Raw genomic sequence first — 21,083 nt, 5'->3', positions numbered from 1 at the left:
TAATTAGCTGAGGCTGTCTGTGAACTGCGATCCTCCAGTCTCAGCCTCCTGCATGCTGGGATTACAAGTGTGTACCACCACACTCAGTTTTTTTTTTTTTTTTAATTTTTATTTTTTTGGTGGTACCAGGAATGGAACCCAGGAACTTTCTACCTCTGGGCTACACTCCCAGATCTATTTTATATTTTTTTGGAAGCAGGGTCTCACTGAGTTGCTGAGAGCCTCACTAAGTAGCTGAGGCTGGCTTTGAACCCGTGCGATCCTTCTGTCTCAGCCTCCCAAGTGCCGGGATTACAAGTGTGCGCCACCATGCCTGGCCATTTTTTTTTTAAATACTGAAGAATGAATGAATCACCCAGGGGCATTCTACCTGAGAGAAACACCCTCAGCCCTTTTATTTTGAAACAGGGTGCTAAGGTGCTGAGATTTGCCTAGAATCTGCAATCTCTTTATCTCAGCCTCCCAAGAACTGGGATTATAGGCACATTCCACCATTCTCAGCACTATACAAGATTTAAATAAAGCCGGGCATGGTGGTGCACACGTGTAATCCCAGTATGGGAGGCTGACAGGAGGATTACACAGGTTTGAAGCCAGCCTCAGCTACTTAGGGAGGCTCTCAGCAACTTAGTGAGACCCTGTTTCCAAATTAAAAAAAAATAAAAAATAAAAAATAAAAAAAAAATATATATATATCTGGGAGTATAGCCCAGAGGTAGAAAAAAAAAATATATATATATATGTCTGGGAGTATAGCCCAGAGGTAGAAAGTCCCTGGGTTCCACCCTGGGTTCCACCCCCAGTACCACAAGAAAAAAAAAAAAAAAAAAAAAAAAAGAAGATAAGATTTAAATAAAAAGAAAAGAAAGGCCCTCTCAATGGTCTTACCTGGTGTATTCGTTCTTGGCTGAGTAACTTCAGTTGTACTGTGAGTCAGAAGTTCTGGTCTGTAGAAACACAGTTCATATTAGCAATAAAACATTTAGGAATGGTTTGCAGGCCTTTCCAAAGAGCTGAACACTGCCAATTATTATTAAATATGAAAAAGTAAGTTTCTCTTGCAGTGAAATAAAACAATTTTAGTGACTACAGTTTATTTTGGAAAGCAATTTTCACAGATTCAGGTGGAATTATATAGATGTCTTCAAAGATATTTTATACTTTTTTTTTTTTGCGGGTCTGGGGGTGGAACCCAGGGGAATTTGACCTGCGAGCTACACGCTACACCCCCTGCCCTATATTTTATTCTTTATTTTGAAACTGGGTCTCACTGAGTTGCAGAGGGCCTCACTAAGTAGCTGAGGCTGTCCACAAACCGCGATCCTCCAGGTCTCAGCCTCCCGAATGCTGGGATTACAAGCATGTGCCACCACGCCCGGCTGATATTTTATACTTAAATGTGTATAATTGCTGCTTTCCTCTAAACCAATCCAACCTATTGTTAAATCTTAATGGACCGTACCATAGAACATTTAGAAATAGCTAGGTCACTCATCTTAAACACTTCTTATCCTTTCAACTCTTACTTCCAACAAACCACCACCCATCAGCAACCAAGAGTCTAACCTCAACATTCCTTCTGTGAGCAAAAGTAAGCCTCTGTTCCTCTTCACACCTGAGCTACCTACTCTGCTGCGTGGGAATTAAATGGATCTTTATAAAATGCAAATCCATCTGGCTTCAAGAGGGATCTTCCCAACCTCTGAATGACTGCCACCGCTTTGTACCAAGGCTTTGGGCCACTCAGCCGAGTCTGAATCCTGACGCCTGAGTGGCTTCATGCACTCCACACAGAACATCTTGTCACATACACAGGCAAGTACCTCCATGTGCCATTTATATTACCTTCTTTCTTTTTAAAACCTTTCCTCTGTTCTGCAGCCAACTTGCATGTGCTGCCCAAATCTTTTCCCTTGAAAAAACTCAACACTTCACTGCTTTTATCTTTTTATTAAGTCTTTCAAAGATAAGGATCCTAATGGACCTGATTTTGTATATCTACAGCTTGCATTAAATATTTGCTCAATAAATGAATCTAAATGGAATGCCTTAGTTTTAAATATGGAGAAGCAGCTCTAATACATATATATATTTTTATAAATTATATATATATATTCTTCCTCAGGGATATACTCCCAGACCTATTTTTACACTTTATTTGGAAACAGGGTTTCACTAAGTTGCTGAGAGCCTTGCTAAGTAGCTGAGGCTGGCTTCGAACCTGTGTAGTCCTGTCTCAGCCTCCCAAGCGTGGGGATTACAAGCGTGCGCCACCACGTCTAGCTAGATGCTCTAATATTTAAAGTGACAAAAGAAGCCCATTTTCCCAATTTTCATTAAATAAGCTTATATTATGAAACACGTTAAATCTGTTTCTGCAGATGATTCTCTTACCTTTTAATAACAAATTTAATTCGATTGCCCACTTGAATGATCTTCTCCAGTCTTGGTATTCCGTACCATGAGGGACTTCTAAAAGGAATGTTTTCTGGCAGTCCTTCCACATAGAGATCGTTCGGATGTGCCTCAAATTTTTGGTATGGTACAGCCTTGGCCTCAGTGCTCCCCAAGGCCTCCGCTGGGGGTGGGGGAAAAGCAAAGTCATATTAAATTCATATTTATACAGAGTCCAAAGTAAGGTGCATATAATTTTTTTTTTTGGTATTACTAGGGACTGAACACAGGGCCTTGTACACACTAGGCGAAGTCTCTACTGCTGAGTTGCATCCTAAACCCTTTTTACTTGGTGGTATGGGGATAGAATTCAAGGCATTCTATCTCTGAGTTATACCCATAGCCCTATTCTTTATTTTGAAACAGGGTCTCTCACTAAGTTGCAGACGATCTCATCACATTGCTGAGGCTCGCTCCAAACCTGCAATCTATGATCCCCTTGTCTCGGTCTTCTAAGTACTGAGATCACAGGCATGCACCACCACACCTGGCTTAAAATGTGTGTGGGGGGATAGTAGGGGCACCGACACCAAGGGCACGACACCATAAGGCCAGAGCCTCCGGCCCTTTCTGCTTTAGGACAGGGTCTGGCTGAATTGTCAGGCTGGCCTGGCTTTTACCCTATGATCCACCTGTCGCAGCCTACCAAACACTAGAGTTACAGGAGTACATCACCATGCACCAAATTTTACCTTGTCATAGGTTCTTACAAAATTGCCCAGGCTGGGTTCAAACTTATGATTCTCCTGCCTCAGCATTTCAAGATGTTAAGAGTTCAGGAGTTCATGTGCTGGAAATATGGCATAAACCGCTGTACCGAAAAATTCTTTTATGGTGGGGTACTATGGATAGAACCCAGGGGCATTCTACCACAGAGCTACATCCCCAGCCCTATTTTTTATTCTGAAACAGCGTCTCACTAAGTTGCAAAAGGCTTCACTAAGTAGATGAGTCTGTCTGCTAACCACGATCCTCCTGTCTCGGCCTCCCAAATGCTAGGATTATAAGCGTGTGCCACTACACCCAGCCAGAAATCCTTTTCTTAAAATTGGTAACGTTGGCATGGTGGCACATACCTGTCATCCCAGTACTTGGGAAGCTGAGAAGGTAAGATTGCATGTTCAAGAACAGCTTAAGCAAGTAATGAGACTCAGCAACCTAGCAAGACCCTACTTAAAAAAAAAAAAAAAGGTCTGGAGGTGTAGCTCAGAGGTAAAATGCCCCTGGGTTCAATCCGCAGTACTACACACACACACACACACACACACATACACACATCTGAAAATACTTTAGAAATCTGGGCATGGTAAAGCCAAGCCTGGTGGCACATGCTTGTAAGCCCAGTATTTGGGAGGCGGAGACTGGAGGATCCTAGGTTTGAGGACAGCCTCAGCTATTAAGTGAGGCCCTCTGCAATGTAGTGAGATCCTATGTCAAAATAAATAATAAAATATAGAGCTGGGAAGCCAGGTGTGGCAGCACATACTTATAATCCCAGTATTTGGAAGGCTGAGACAAGAGGATCCTACTTAGGCCCTCTGCAACTCAGTGAGACCGTTTCAAAATAAAGAATAAAAAATAGGGCCGGGAGTGGTGTAGCTCAGAGGTAGAATGCCACTGTGTTCCATCTCCAGTACCACAAAAAAAGCACAACAACAACAAAAAATCAAAGCACAGTGAGATCCAGGATGTCTTTTGGATTGGTGAAGACCTCTCAATTGCAGGAAACCTTACAATGAAACGTAGTACGAACATTCCACAAACAAAAAGCCCTGACACAACCATCCCATTGAGGGTATGACCTCAGAAAAATAAAGGTACAGGTATGTGGTCATGGCTGCCACTACATAGTGAGCAAATGGGCTGGGGAATGAGAGGATATCAGAACAAGGGCAGGATGGGATGGATATGAGCCGCAGGGCTGGGCACTTTCCTAACATGCTCCAGGGAGGGCAAGAAGGAAGCAGACAGGAACCTAGGTACAGTTTTGCTGATAAGCAGGATAGGAATGAGGGAGTGATTCTGAGTAACAAGAGATGTTGTCATGATAAGCCCAAGTATTTTAAGAGTGTAGTAAGTATGTAAGAAGTGAGATAAAAGAAAACATGGGTCACTGTGGCCTTTTCAGATGGCCAGTAAACAGGTGGCCTGCTACTGAAGGGCCTCTGGACTTCAGAGTGACACGCTAACATGGTACAAAGGCCCAAAGAGAAAAAAGGTTTCTAAATTGTCAAGTACCTAAACTTCCAACTAATGCTGTATGAAACAACTGCTCAGCGCTGGGGATGTGGCTCAGTGGTACAGGGCTTGCCCAGGAATCGTGAGACCCTGGGATCAATGCCCAGTTCCCAAAGCAAGTTGAGTCATAATCATCTTATTTACTTTCCTAGAATTAAAAACAAATTTAAGAAATATTATTTTGTACAATAATTTAGTTATAGGAAAAATTAGACTTACCAAATTTTTTGCAGAAAAGCTGATCTACCAATTTTCTTAATTTAGTGATTCTGGCATACCACTCTTCCTTTACTGTAAGAATAGTAATATACAAATTTTCCCAATTTAATGGCTTTAATTAGATTACTATATATTTTTATTATTTCTAAAATTTCAGAACGCATTTATTAAAACCTTGCCAACAATGAACAAAAATCAAAAAACAAAATTAAAGCAAGGAAATAAAAACTGGGTTTACTCAAGAAACAACTAGGAGGTGATGTCTGCAATGAAAATCCAGGGCATAGTTGCACTGGCAAGTCTCATGGCAGTTATCTCTATGGAATCAGATCTCAGGACAATTTTCACTCTGTGTCACCACTCCACTCCACTCAGAGCAGTGCAAGCACGAAAACAGATGACAGTGTGTGTCCTTCAAGACACAGCTAGCTAGAAATGATGATACTCATGGCCGAATGCTCTAGAAAGAGAATCTTTCTCTGTCCTGGGTATAATACATATTTGATGAACAATTTTCCAATTGATTGGTATATACTTAAATAATAAGCTGTTCAAATATTGTGCTAGATAATAAATTTTGCTTATCAAATGTAAAACATGTCTACTAAAAATACAGAATTTTTTTTTTTTTGCAATAATGGGGATGGAACCCAGGGGCGTTCTACCTCTGAGCTACACCCCCAGTCCTATTTTTTATTCTTTATTTTGAAACAGGATCTCTCTGAGTTGCAAAAGGCCTCACTAAGTAACTGAGGCTGTCTGCAAACCACGATCCTCCTGTAGCCTCCCAAATGCTGGGATTACAAGCGTGCACCACCATGCCTAGCTTCAGAAATATAGTATTTACATATTTACATTTACTTATGAATTATTCACTATAAAATGTGCTTATTCTCTAGAGAAAATTAGGCAGAAAACTGAAAATACGTATTCTCTTATAATGACATATAGTAAGTGGCAAAGACAGTATTTCAATTATAAGGTAGTCTAAAAGGAGATCAATGTTGCGCAGTATTGGTAATAAATTACTGTTCCGATTTGACCAGACTGGAGACCTACCTCCGGAAGCTGGCTTATCGAGCTGCAAATCTTCCCGTGTTGAATTCAGGAGCTCATGTCTGAAAGACGAGAATAAGTACTAAACATTCACCAGGCAGTACTTAGCAAAGTAGTAACCACTAGTATAAATTTAATATTTAGTCACCAAGGCTGGTTTTTGTTTTTGTTTGCAGTAGTGGGAATGGAAGCCAGGGGCATTCTACCTCCGAGCTACACTCCTACTCCTACTTTTTAGACTTTATTTTTGAAATAGGGTTTCACTGAGTTGCGAAGGGCCTCACTAAGCAGCTGAGGCTATCCACAAACTGCGCTCCTCCCTTAGCCTCCTGAATGCTGGGATTACAAGCATGCGCCTCTACACCCGGCTCCAAGGGTGGTTTTAGGAAGAAAAGACACTGGTGGTACATGCTTGTAATTCCAGTACTTGGGTGGCTTAGATAAAAGAAGCACAGGCTGCTTCGAACCTGTGCAACCCTCCTGTCTCAGCTTCCCAAGTACTGGAATTACAAGTGTGTGCCACCACACCAGCTTAGATATTTATATTGTCTTTTGTGTGTCTGTGTGTGGTACTGGGGGTGGAACCCAGAGGCTTTTCTACCTCTGGGCTATACTCTCAGACTTATTTTTATACTTTATTTGGAAACAGTGTCTCACTACGCTTCAAACCTGTACAATGTCTCAGCCTCCCAAACTCTGGGTGTACCACCATGCCAAGCTTCATATATTTATATTTCAAAAGCCAATTTTTTTTTTGGGGGGGGGGGCGGGTCTGGGGGTGGAACCCAGGGGCATTCGACCTCCGAGCTACACCCCCTGCCCTATTTTTCTTCTTTATTTTGAAACTGGTTCTGAGTTGCAGAGGGCCTCACTAAGTAGCTGAGGCTGTCCGTGAACCGCGATCCTCAGGTCTCATCCTCCCGAATGCTGGGATTACAAGCGTGTGCCACCACACCCGGCTCAAAAGCCATTTTTGAAGCCAGGCATGGTGGCCCATGGCAGCAATCCCCAAACTTAAGAGGCTGAAATATGAGGATCACAGGTTTAAGACCGGCCTCGGCAATTTAGTGAGATTGTCAGGAAGCCACCAAGACCCTCTTTCAAAGCAAAATAAAAGGGCTGGGGATGTGCTAGGAAGTAGAATGCCTCTGGATTCAATCCCTAGTATGTATGTGTGTGTTTATCTACGTACCTACCTCTCCCTCCCCCTTCACACACACACACGTCAACTTTGAGACCAAAGGAACTTTGGCAGCTTAGTGAGAATCTCAGCAACCTAGAGAGACCCTGTTTGAGAGTAAAAAATGGCAAGGGCTGGGAATATAGCTCAGAAGTAGAAAGAATGCCCCTGGGTTAAATCTCTAGTGCTGTCAAAGGCCAACTTTGGAACATAAAATGCGTATTTCATAACTGAAATTTTTGAATATAGCCCTAAGTGATTAATAAATGTTTGCCAACAATAAATACATAGTTTAGGAGCTGGGCATGGTAACACACGCTTGTAATCCCACCATTTGGAAAGGCTGAGACAGGAGGATTGCGGTTTGCAGACAGCTAAGCTACTTAGTGAGCCCTTTGGAACTCAGTGAGACTCTTTCAAAATAAAAAATAAGCCGGGCGTGGTGGTGCACGTTTGTAATCCCCACGTTTGGGAGGCAGAGACAGGAGGATCGCGCAGGTTCGAAGCCAGCCGCGCTGGCTTAAGAGACCCTGTTTCCAAATAAAAATATACAAAATAAGGTGTCTGCGAGTTTAGCCTGGAGGTAGAAGGGTTTCCAGGAACCCAAGTACCACCAAAAATAAATAAATAAATAAATAAATAAATAAATAAATAAATAATAAAAGATAACCCAATTGGAGCAACAAGAAACCGATGAAGAGTCCACAAATCTTACTTCTTAATCACAAAACGAATCCTTTCCTTCGCAAGCAATATCCTCTCAAGGCGGGGAATTCCGTAAGTAGATGGCCTTCTGAAAGGAATTCCTTCAGGAAGTCCTTCTACATAAAGATCTTCAACATGAGACTGGAAAAGAGGGTATGGGATCGTCACCGGGCCTTTGGCTTTTATAGCTTGAGCTTTAAGGACAAAAGGAGAAAGGAATCATTATTAGGAGACAAGTAGCTAAAACAGGCTTTGTAGAAAAGACTACTAACCAACTATGTATTGCTCTTTCCACTTATAATTCAATCTTTATGCCTTTTATAACTGAAGAAAAGTGATACATGAGTTTTAAAAGCAAACCAAGGAGGTCAGTATTCAGCTTATCTAGATTTTCAGTAAAATAACCCATTGGCTAAAGTAATAAAGACAGAAACCAGACTTTCTACTAAAATCTGAATCATTATGAAGGGAGAAGATACATCAGCTAATATATATTGTATATAAAGTGGAAGACTTGTAGCACTTTTTAAATATGAATACATTAGTGCATTTACAAAAAGATTGCCTTTAAATTACCAAAGGGCAAGGTTTTCCTGAACTGCAAAATTTCTGCTAATATATATTTACCCAACAGTTAAATAATGCAATAGCTACTGAATGTCCAAAGCCTGGGTAACAGAAACAATCGAATCTACCAATTGCTCTCCCTAATGAGAGAGCTTCTTTTTTTTTTTGGCGGGGATGGGGGTGGGGGTATTTTGTGTAAAAGTCTACTTGCTAAACATTAATATTTGTATTAAAGCATCAAACACAACGTATTAACATATTGCCTAGTTCCGTTTTAAGCCCTTTGTTTCGATATCACAAACATGATGAAAATCTCTCCCTAAAGAAGTTACCAATAAAATTGCTTCAACATTATAAGAATACTATTGTTATAATAACATACAAGGTGGTATATATTCATTTCATTGTATGTAAAATAATCAACTAAGTCAAATTCACCACAAAAGTTCAAAAACATAGCTTTTGTTTCACTTTATGAGAGCAGAAATTGATACAACTGTTAATAAGAGTAAACTGGTTTTTTTTTTTTTACTCATAACAATTCTAAAATTAGAATTAAAAAATATATAAACAGCAAACACTAATGTGTTTATGTGCTAGGTATCAATGATACATGTTACTATCTCATCAGATCTTCAGAGCAGATACTCAGTTCTGACCATTTCAGAGAAGGCTCAGAGAAGGAGGAACATGAAGCCGGGCTGTGGGGGCTCAGGCTTGCAATTCCAGCCTTTGAGCTGAGACAGGAGGATCGAGGTTCAAGGCCAGCCTCAGCTACTTAATGAGGCCCTCTGCAACTCAGTGAGAACCCATTTCAAAATAAAGAATAAAAAATAGGGTTGGGGGATGTAGCTTGGAAGTAGAATGCCCCGGGTTCAAGCCCCAATACAGAAAACAAACAAACAAATAAAACAAAATCAAAGAGACATGATGTGCCAAGGCAAACTAACCCCAGAGATTATATGGGTTTATCACTAAGCAACAGAACTTCCATGCAGAATGTGTTGTGTTTGGGTTTTTTTTTTTTTTTTTGGCTAATAAATGAACCAATTAAAAGGACAGATAAGCCAGGCATGGTGGCGCACGCTTGTGATCCCACGCATGGGAGGCTGAGACAGGAAGATTGCGCAGGTTCGAAGCCAGCCGTGCTGGTTTAAGAGACCCTGTTTCCAAAAATAAAAATAAAGTAGGTCTGGGAGTGTAGCCTGGAGGTAGAAGGGCTTTCAGGAACTCCAGTACCACAAAAAAAATATAAATAAATAAAAAATTAAAAAATAAAAGTACAGACAAACTAGGCGTGGTGGCACACGCTTGTAATCCTAGCATTTGGGAGGCTGAAACAGGAGGATCATGGTTTGCGGACAGCCTCAGCTACTTAAAGGAGGCCCTTTGCAACTCAGACCCTGTTTCAAAATAAAGAATAAAAAATAGGGCTGGGGGTGTAGCTTGGATGCCCCTGGGTTCCAGCCCCAATACAGCAAACATAAATAAACAAACAAACAAACAAAAAAACAGAAAGAATAGGGCAGGAGTGTAGCTCAGAGGTAGAATATCCCTGTGTTCAATCCCCAGTACTGCAAAATAATAATAATAATAATAATAATAATAATAATAATAATAATAATAGGAGGAGGCGGCAAAAAAGGCTTAAATTATCAAAACATTAAGAGTAACACTAAGAGAACTTTAGGTAATAAATGAAGACCCACATCTCAAAAGAAAAAAAACTTAAGTGAGAAAAATATGAACTGCCAGGCGTGGTGGCTCATGCTTGTAATCCCAGCGTTTGGGAGGCTGAGACAGTACGATTGCACAGGTTCGAAGCCAGCCTCAGCTACTTAGTGAGGCTCTCAGCAACTTAGTGAGACCCTGTTTCTAAATAAAGTATAAAATAGGTCTGGGAGTAGAGCCCAGAGGTAGAAAAGCCCCTGGGTTCCACCCCCAGTACCACAAAAAGAAAAACAGAGAAAAAGAAAAATATGAAATTTTACAGTTTGCCAGTCAACTGAAAATAGTCACTCAAATAAAAAGAATAAAATGAGATTTTTTTCAATGATTATTGCTATTTTTAAATAAACATTTGATATATACCAGTTGCTTTTCTTTAATCATTACAGGAAGACAACTAAACAGAATGGGAAAATAAAAGGGTGAAGAATTTGAAATCTAACTTAACCTCAGTTATACATCAAGAGTAGAAAATATCATGGCATCTCAATAAATAATGGTTGTAACATAGTAGATTAAGAGAAACTATTACTTAGCTGGATATGATTATACATGCCAGAAATTTCAGTACTTATGAGGCTGAGATAGGATTACAGATGGGACAGCCTCAGCAATATAGTAAGACTAAGCAACCTGCAAGACCATGTTTCAAAACAGAAAAAAAAAAAGTTTCATTTTGAGGTACTGGGGATGGAACCCAGGGCATCTTACCTCCGAGCCACACCCCCAGCCCTATTTTTTATTCTTTATTTTGAAACAGGGTCTCACTGAGTTACAAAAGGCCTCACACTAAGTAGCTGTGGCTTTCTGCGAACTGCATCCTCTGTCTCAGCCTCCTGAATGCTGAGATTACAAGTGTGTGCCACCCTGCTTGGCATTAAAAAAAAAAAAAAAAAAAAAAAAAGAACTGGGCGTCTAGTTCAGAGGTAGAATGCCCCCTGGGTTTAATCTCTAGTACCACCGGGGGGGGGGGGGAGAGAGGCAAGAGAGAAGCTATTACTTAAAACATAATTTTTACTGTGCATGGTGGCATACTTTTGTAATCCTGGTATTTGGGAGGCTGAGACAGGAGGCTCACTAGTTGGAAGACAGCCTCAGCAACCCAGCAAGGCCCTTTAACACAACAAACACACACACACACACACACAAAATCTTCACTCTCCAAAAGCCAAGACTTTGCAACAATATGTGTAAATAAATTTCCAAATATGCAATGCTGATAATTACTGTTAACAACTAAATGCTAATTGATAATTAGAGAAATAGAGCTTTTCTTTAGCTTTGTAGTAATCTAAAAACAAAAAAGTTTTTATTTTATAGAAACTATAATTGACCTTATAGAGTTGTGTAAGTAAGGCACAATTTCTTGGCAGATCTGAACTTGTCATGTAACTGCCATGAATGCTTAGGAAAATAGGGGTTAAAGGAATCCTTCAGTTTAGACATACCATATTTTCTTTCAAATAACTCTTCAACTTGTTTACGTAGATCAGTAATTCGAGCATTCCATTTCTCTGAAAAATGAGAGAAGGTAAATTCTCAATAATAAATCCTTATGCAGGAGCAAACTGCACAGATACCAGTATCTAATGACTTGTTTTTAACATTACACACTGAATTAGCACATCTCAGTCCATATAATTATACTGCTTTCATAAGGGATTTTTCATATTATGTAGCTCAAGGAGAGAATAAAAGGAGTGCCATAAAAGTTTATTTTCAAATCGCTACACAATGACTGCCTCTTTTTTAAAGCCTTTTAATTTCCCAAAAACAGGAGGGTAGAAAAGACTCAAGATTGCAAAACAGTGGCAAAAAAGGAGTCATGCCCAAGGGTCATTTAGAAAAGGTGTTTTCATTACATGGAAAAAAGGATTTTATAGATATATTATTGTAACTTATAATAGGATCCTTAAGAATATAAACATTTGCAAACATACATATACATAATTTTGATTTATGCTCAGTAGTTGTGAGCAATTACTGAAAATATTAAGATACTATTTTCAAGGGGGGATAGGAAGAGTGGTGGTCTATGCTTGTAATCCCAGGATTCGAAAGACTGAGACAGGAGGATTATAGCAAGACACTATTTAAAAATAAATATTAAAAAAATATTATTTTCAGGAACGGGAATGTGGCTCAGTGGCTGAGAACTTGATTGGACATGCATATGTGCAAAGCCCTGGGCTCCATTTCCAATGCCATACACACTAGAAGATGCCATTTTCTTGTTTGTTTTTTTTGGTGGGGGGGTGGGGGTGGGGCAAATGGAACCCAGGGGCCTTCTACTTCTGGGGCTACACCCCTGACCTATTTTATATTTTATTTGGAAATAGCATATCACTACTTCAAATCTGTGTGATCCTCCTGTCCCAGCCTCCCAAGTACTGGATTACAAGCGCGCACCACCACGGCGGCCTTAAAAGATATCATTTTCAAAACATATACAAGCTAAATGTCCTCTTCATTCAAAATACGGGTCACAAATATAATTTGCCACTAATATTTTACTTAGAGCCTTAAGAGGATAAACAATCAACTAGAGTTTGGTAGACTAGTAGTTGACAGTCACACAAAGCAAAAATGAAAATCAAGATGTGAAATAGTTCTTAAATAAACAACTCTCTGTAACTGAAAAAGCAGAAAATAAAATGCTTTAGGCTCTAATAAACTAAACCATGTGTAAACAGTATGTATAACAAGCTGGTTCTGCACATATTAGGTAACAATATATCTATACATTTTAAAGCACTCGTCCCTGTCAAGAAACCTGTAGCTTTTATCTGTAACATAATGTCGGTATCTGGGAGACTGAGATAGGAGGCTCACAGGTTCAAGGCCAGCCTCAGAAATTTAGCAACCTTGTTTAAAAATAAACAGATGGGGCTCCTAGGAGATGGGGCTTCCTCCCAATGGAGCTCAGAGGGCTGGCAGTGAAGCTCTTATCACTCAAAGTGATTGGGCTCGCAGTGTTGCCTAGAGAAAGGAAGCCCACAGTAACTCCTCCCCGACTCCCCCCAAAATCCTGTAACACAGCAGACCAGAAGGAAAAGGTCCCGTGTTCAACAGAACTTACCGAAATTGAACTCCCTCACTTTCCGCTTTCCAGCATTTGCAGGTTCTGTGACTGGTGGCTGTGGAGGCTCATTGCTCTTTGGTCTCTTGGTAGGTGGAGAATAATCATCATCTTAAGAAAGAAAATTATCATTACTGTAGGAACAGGCGAAATGAGTGACAGCCGCACCCTAACTCTCAGCGCCCGAAAGGCACACTATTACTACAGTGTCATCTTCAGCAGCTTTCCTCTCCCACCTCTCGCACGTGCTCAAGGCATGCTGTTTCTTTTCCTTTGTCTTGCTTCTTTCTTCTAGTTTGCTTCATCTGAGATGTTGGTGGAATCTTTTCTTCTTCAAATAATGTTCAAATAGTGGTCTAGAATTCTATTCTTAAATTTTTTTTTTTTTTTTTTTTTTGGTGGTACTGGGGTTCCTGGAAGCCCTTCTACCTCCGGGCTACACTCCCAGACCTATTTTTACATTTTTATTTGGAAACAGGGTCTCCTGAGCCAGCGCGCGCGGCTGGCTTCGAACCTGCGCGATCCTCCTGTCTCCGCCTCCGAAGCGCGGGGATTACAAGCGTGCGCCACCACGCCCGGCCTATTCTTAAAATTTTTAAGAAAAGTTTTGAACAGAAGTTGGGCATGATGGCACACATTTGTCATCCCAGTATTTCAGAGGCTGAGACAAGAAAACTATAGATTTGAGGCCAGCTTCAGCAAATTAGGTAGGGAGACCAATCCAAGAAGGGTGGGGGTGGAGGAGTTGGGAATGTCGCTCAGTGGTAGAGCACATCTAGGTTTAATCCCCAGTATAACATAAAAAACAAGTTTCAATAGAAACAGCCACCTGAAATTATACAAACATATACAAAGGATGAAATAAAGGCTTGAATGGAAAAAATTTCGGTTTAAGTAGGGCTACATTATTCATGAAATGCTGACTCACTCAACGCATAACTCATATAAATGAACAGTTACTTCAGAACAGAACATAGACTATTCAAGTCACTGGTAAAACTTCTATGTTAATTTTTTTGTAAATAAGTCTGCAGCTCACCCAAGCTATGATCTTCCATCAATATATCTAAGATCAGAACTAAAGACACTTGGCATAAAAACAACCACTATCGTTGTCTAGTCCCTAAAAGTATCAGGTAACACACTACTAAAAAGATTTCTGCTAAAACATCATATGTGCATCACTGAAAACATCCTTTTAAAGAATACTTATTTTTGGTATTGAGGATTAAAGCCAGAGACATTCTACCTCTGAGCTATACCCCACCCAAGGCCATTTTATTTAATTTTCTTTGTGTGTGTGTGTGTGTGGGGGGGGTTATTGGGGATGTGACCTAGGAGCATTCTTGAGGATTAAAGCCAGAGACATTCTACCTCTGAGCTGTACCCCACCCAAGCCCATTTTATTTAATTTTCTGTGTGTGTGTGTGTGGGGGGGGTATTGGAAATGTGACCCAGGAGCATTCACCTCTGAGCTATACCCAAGCCCTATTTTTTATTCTTTATTTTTAAACAGCGTCTCACTAAATTGGAGAGATCCTCACAAGTAGCTGAGGCAGGCCAAGAACCACGATCCTCCTGTCTCAGCCTCCCAAGTGCTCGGATTACAAGCGTGTGCCACAACGCTCAGCTCCTTTTTATTTTTTATATATGAAACAGGGTCTAAGTTGCTGAGGCTGACCTAAAACTTGCAATCCTCTGTCTCGGCAGCCAAGTACTGGGATTAAAAGCCTGAGCCACCATTATTTAATTAAATATAACATAAAATGAAAGTATTTTCTCTATAGGCTAGTTTAAATATCCCTGTGTTTCATTACCTAAACTGCCATTTATAAGCCAGTTGTGTGCTGCATACTTGTAATCCCAGTACTAGGGAGGCGGAGACAGGAGGATGGCAGGTTCATCGCCAGCCTCAGCTACACAGTGAGGTCCTCCACAACTTAGTGAAAACCTGTTTCAAAATAAAGAATAAACAATAGGGCTGGGGGTATAGCATGGAGGTAGAATGCCAGAGTTACACCCCCAGTACTGGAATAATAAATAAGTAAATCAATAAATTGCCACCTATCAAGTTATATATAATGAAAAGTCAAGTATTAAAAAGAAAATATGCTGGGCATGGTAGCACATGCTTGTAATCCCAATAAAATATTTGGGAGGCTGTGACAGGAGGATTGTAGTTCAAGGACAGCCTCAGCTACTTAAGCCATTTGCAACTCAGGAGACCCTGTTTCAAAATAAAGAATAAAAAATAGGGCTGGGGATGTAGCTCGGAGGTAGAATGCCCCTGGGTTCCATTCCTAGTACCAGAGAAACAACAACAATGACACTGTAACACATAAGAAGACAAGAAGCCTTGAACCTGCGATTTTCCTGTCTAGAGGATCTGGCTCAAGGCCGCCCAAGCAATAAAACAGGGCTATGTGGTTTTTCAGAGGTAGATTGCTCCTGGATTCAATTCCCATTCCCAATCTCACACACACACACACACACACACACACACACACACACACACACACACACACACAGAATAAGCAAATGCCCACTATATTAAATATGAGTATAATCTAAACTGAAAAATGAGGTTGGAGGGAAGGGTCAAGGCAGCTTTTCTTCAGCACTAACTTTACTTCTCCAGTCAGTCAAATTTACTTGAGAACACAAAAGATGTAATAGTATAAATATACTTCATGAAGGAAATTTAATCAATTTTAAATAAAGACAAAGGACAGTATTTACAACACATTTTTTTTTTTTTTGGGTGGTACTGGGGTTCCTGGAAGCCCTTCTACCTCTGGGCTACACTCCCAGACCTATTTTTTCATTTTTATTTGAAAACAGGGTCTCCTAAGCCAGTGCGCATGGCTGGCTTCAAACCTGCGCGATCCTCCTGTCTCTGCCTCCCAAGCGCGGGGATTACAAGCGTGCGCCACCATGCCTGGCTATTTACAACAAATTTAACAAGGACTGTAAGATACTGAAAACATAGTTGATATCACAATTTCTTTCCTGTGACAAATAATGAAGTTGGTCAGCAGAGACAGATCTAATTATTTGCATACCACATACTGCACTAAACGGCCCATGCTAAAAATTGGTGACATGACACCCTCAGTTTCAGCTCCATTAACTTTCTTTTGGGGGGACAGGACTTGGGATGGAACCCAGAGGCACTCTACTTATGAGCTATTTCCCTAGCTCTATTTTATTCTTTTATGTTTGCGGTACTGGGGATGGAACCCAGGAGCAGTGTTATCTCCGAGCTATACCCGCAGTCCTATTCTGTTGTCCATTTTTATTACTGCGATCCTCCAGTCTCAGCCTCCCGATGTTGGGATTACAAGCGCGCACCACTATGCCCGGCTATTCTTTTATTTTGAAACAGGGCCTCACTACGGTGCAAAGGGCCTAAGTTGCTCAAGCTGGTCTCGAACCTGAGATCCTCCTGTCTCAGCCTCCTAAATGCTGGGATTATAGGTGTGCACCACTAAGCCCGGCTTTCTCCCCCCCCCCCTCTTTCTTCTCTTTCTTTCTTTCTTTCTTTCTTTCTTTCTTTCTTTCTTTCTTTCTTTCTTTGTAGTACTAGGGTTTGAACCCAGGGTCATTCTAACTCAAAGCTACATTCTAATACCTATTTTTTAATTATTATTCTTCATTTTAAAACAGGGTCTGAGTTGTAGAGGGCCTTACTAAGTAGCTGAGGCTGGCCATGAATCTATGATCTTCCTTTTAAAACAGGGTCTGAGTTGTAGAGGGCCTTACTAAGTAGCTGAGGCTGGCCATGAATCTATGATCTTCCTGTCTCAGCCTCGCAAGTACTGAGATTACAAGCCTGTGCCACCACGCTCAGCTTCAATAACTTTGCTGCAAAAAATGTAATTGGTTTTGAGAAGGTATGGAGAAATGTGCTACTGGACGTAAGATTCTTTCCAACAATATCAAAATTACTTTTTCTCTATAGCATAAAATACCAAATAAAGCTCCAGGGATTTGACAGAGCAATGAGGCCTAGCCCAAAACACTGTTATTTCAGTGACTACAGCACTTCAACCTTATAAACAGTCATTTTTGTGTAAGAAGACACACATTTGACATATGACAAGTTAGAATTCAAAATGTTTACATAATCAAAACTAAAAGCCTTTAAAATATTTTTTTTTTCCTTCTGTATTGAGGATTTAGCCCAGTTATACAGTTTCAAGGATTCCCAAACCGACGTGACCTTCATCAATGTATCCGGGCTCCAAGTTCAGGTGGATCAGCACAACTGAAAACCAGCACTTGGAGCGCAGCCCCAGCAGCGGCTCAGACACACACGGGCCTGCTTCAAGACCAATTAGCCTCATCATAAATAAGGTCATGCCCTGACAAGCAGGAATATCTTGTCTTTCTTCCTTCCAAACATGAACATTTTCCTAAAGAAGACCAAAATGGTTCTCTAAGCACACTTTTCCTTTTAAGCTGGCTTTATTCTTGAAAGGTAGAGATTTCTTTTTGAAATTTTCACTAAACATACCATAATGATTTTTTTTGGGGGGGGGGTACTGGGGATGGAACCCAGGGGCATTCTACATTCAAGCTGCACCCCCAGTCCTACTTTTTTTTTTTTATTCTTTAATTTGAAACAAGGTCTCACTTGAGTTACAAAGATAGTAGCTGAGGCTGTCCTTGAACCAGTGATCTTCCTGTCTTGGCCTCCCAAATGCTGGGATTACAAGTGTGTGCCACCATGCCCAGCTAAGGATCTTTTAAGATATTATTTCTTTAAGAAAAAATTAGCATTTCAATGTCTGTATATTTTCATATTATGAAGATATAGCAAAGTTTAATTTTCCATCTATAGTGAATGCTTCTACCATCTTCATGCAATCTTTCCAGAAAGAATGTATACACTAACCACATGTGCACAATAAGTTCTTATTTGACCTTTTTTTTGGTAATATAAAAACTTAATTTTTATTATAGCTAATACATGGCTAAAATTTTTAGCAGCTTAATTAATGATCGACACATAGTTTGTATGTCAACCATCCATACGTACTATGAAAAATGCTACCTTTACTCAGGCTTAGTATTTCATTGGCTTTCTGATTATGAAGAATTAACTTTACTACCTGATCACAAATTTAGAAGGCAAATTGGGTTATGAGATTCGACGCTCCCTCTGAAAAGAGCTCAAGCTGAAAAGCTATACTTCAGATTCATAAGTCATTTATTTCTTGATTTTTGTGACAGCTTGTTAAAAGTCTTATTAGCAAAGCAGGTATTTACTTTCTAAAATTTCAACACAGCCTCTATCTGCCTTAAGATCTAATACATCAACTTGGTTATTAATCATGTCAAGTTTTATTTCTATAATTTTAATAATCACCTTTTTTAAGATTCTCTGTAGAAAGGACAAAATTCTAAGTTTTATGTTATTTACATGCCCTAAATTTTCTCCCATGACAGTAATGAGGTCTTTAACTAAAAGAAATAAAATTTCAATCATTTAATGGGAGACTACAAACAATTGGCTTTTAGGTTAGTAAAACTTTGTTAGTAGAAAAATAAATCTGTATATTAGTCAACTGAGATTAGTATACAATATGAGAAGAGATTTTTTTCATATTAGATGGAAGCTGCTAATCAATTTATTATTTAGAAACAATGAAGACAAACACACTGAGCAGTCTGCAGTAGCCAAACACTACAAATAAGCACGTAACACTAGTGAGACAGATGTCCCCGAGCTCTCAAACCAAGGAAGGTCTTTGCAGCAGTTAGGTAAAACAATGAAATACCAAAATGCGTGGTTATAAGTGGATGGGGATGTCTATGGGATGTGTGATAAAATTTGGATTATAATGCATGTTGGAAAACGCCTATGGATCTTTTTTTTTTTTCTTTTCTTTTTTTCTGTGGTACTGGGGATAGAACCCAGGGGCACTCTACCTCCAAGCCACACCCCCAGCCCTATTTTTTGTGGGGTTTTTTTTGTTTATTTATTTTTATTGTGGGCCTGGGGATGGAACCCAGGGGCATTCGACCTCCGAGCTACATCCTTTGCCCTATTTTTTATTCTTTATTTTGAAACTGGCTCTCACTAAGTTGCGGAGGGCCTCACTAAGTAGCTGAGGGTGTCCGCAAACCGTGATTCTCCGGTCTCAGCCTCCTGAATGCTGGGATTACATGCGCGCACCACCACGCCCGGCTTGTGTTCCTTTTGAGACATGGTCTCACTGAGTTGCAAAGCCCCTCACTGGGTAGCTGAGGCCGGCCGGGAACTGTGATCTTCCTGTCTCAGCTCCCGAATGCTGGGATCACAAGTGTGCACCACCACGCCTGGCTACCTGTGTATCTTTTAAAATATATATTTGTGCTTGAACAATGTATGTGTCACTGTGTGAGAAACACCGTATAATGTCATCATATCCCCAAGCACAGGAGACATGAGAGCAGAGTAGGGTGAAAAGAATTTTAGAGAGTATAATTGCTTCAATACTGTAGCACAGTATTGTAAGAAATGATTGCTTACAGTGCAGTAAGGGGAAATAGCTTACAGAGAAATAGTGTGAGACATTATTTAAAAAGAAAAATATCTAATCCACCTTTAATAACTGCCAAATATGAAAAATGATACAGTTAACTTTACTACAGACTGGCTCATCTGTGCTTCTGCTTTTGAAAACTAGGTACAAAACAACTTTAGCTAGAAACATTAATTTAAAATATATTCCATAACTTTTGCTTCCTAAGAGTTTCCAAGCTTTCAAACTACACGCTAACCACTAGCTACTGTTTGGGGGGTGGGGATCGCTTAAAAATGGGCAGAGCAGTGCTGAGGCAGGAGGGAGTCCCTGAAGCCAGGGGTTCGAGGCCAGCACCGTGAGGCCCCACTCTTACAATCCACCTGCCTGGCATCACTCTCCTGTGCTGCCTGTTAGGAACTAGGAGCTCCAGCTCCAACTAAGTCTCTTCTATCCCAACACCATAGGTCACAGAATCTGTTTTTGTGTGTATCAAGTCTGGTCATAATTTCCTTTTTCTTTTCAATTCCCACTGATAGAAACTATAGGTTGGTCTACTTGTGGGCCAATACTAATTCCCATGTCTAAACTCTAACTGTCTAAAACTCCCATAGCACTGGGGTGCACGCTGGGAAGTGGGATACTTTGGTCACACAAACACATAGATTTCAATTCTTTTAACAAGTTTCCGTTAAGAATGAATGAAATGCATACTTAGCAATGTGAATGTGACACATATTTTTATGACCAGAAGTAAACTTTTGGAATCCAGGCTTTTCGATAACTAACCTTCAATAGTCACCTCAACTTCAGGGTCCTCACTTGTTTCTGAAGGGACATGTTGAGTAGAATCTTGAAAAAAATAAAATTCTAAAATGACATTCATTATTAAGCATCGTCCACATGTTCCAACATTTGTTTTTTACTGATTTGATACTTCAAAAGCAGCCTACAATAAAATGTAACTGGCATTTTAATTCATTTCATTTTTATTAAAAAATATTTGACCCTTTTGATTATGAATTGGGATGAAACAAAAACTAGAAACACTAGAAAATTGTTAGATAATACCATGTTACCTGCAATAATGGACTCAAAAAACCCTTAATGGTAGAGGACTGAGATTCCAACAAATTCATGATTTTCCTGATTTAACTAGAAAAATGCTAGGATAAAAACAAATGCCTTCTACTTTAGATATCATCTCTCTTCTTGCAAGAATTCTAGAGGCACTTTATACTGTAAAATTGCAATTTTTTGGCAATGGACACCTTCATATTAAAAGAATGGCGAAAACATACATGTTGCATACATGGCTGTATCCTCTTTATATGCAAGATACTTTAAA

At 40.0% G+C, this 21,083-nt stretch overlaps 1 protein-coding gene across 6 annotated transcripts in view; it reads right to left on the bottom strand.

The window, feature by feature from the left end:
* GTF2I (general transcription factor IIi) overlaps positions 1-21,083 on the bottom strand; it is a gene marked incomplete at both ends in the record, with an annotated part of 87,511 nt that overhangs the window by 20,652 nt on the left and 45,776 nt on the right. For 3 of the 6 annotated variants that reach the window (XM_080702251.1, XM_080702252.1, XM_080702253.1), the window contains 8 exons: positions 889-947; positions 2,395-2,578; positions 4,912-4,983; positions 5,971-6,029; positions 7,863-8,046; positions 11,596-11,661; positions 13,227-13,337; positions 20,525-20,587. In XM_080702251.1, the coding sequence (XP_080558377.1) occupies positions 889-947; positions 2,395-2,578; positions 4,912-4,983; positions 5,971-6,029; positions 7,863-8,046; positions 11,596-11,661; positions 13,227-13,337; positions 20,525-20,587 (798 nt within the window). The remainder of the gene's footprint in view (positions 1-888; positions 948-2,394; positions 2,579-4,911; positions 4,984-5,970; positions 6,030-7,862; positions 8,047-11,595; positions 11,662-13,226; positions 13,338-20,524; positions 20,588-21,083) is intronic. The other 3 variants (XM_080702254.1, XM_080702255.1, XM_080702256.1) reach the window with 1 other exon arrangement.

Source organism: Muscardinus avellanarius, assembly GCF_963383645.1.
Source record: "Muscardinus avellanarius genome assembly, chromosome: 10".
Lineage (NCBI taxonomy): Eukaryota > Metazoa > Chordata > Mammalia > Rodentia > Gliridae > Muscardinus > Muscardinus avellanarius.
The sequence above is the reverse complement of the archived record's forward strand: the minus strand, read 5'-3'. Positions and strand labels throughout refer to the sequence as shown.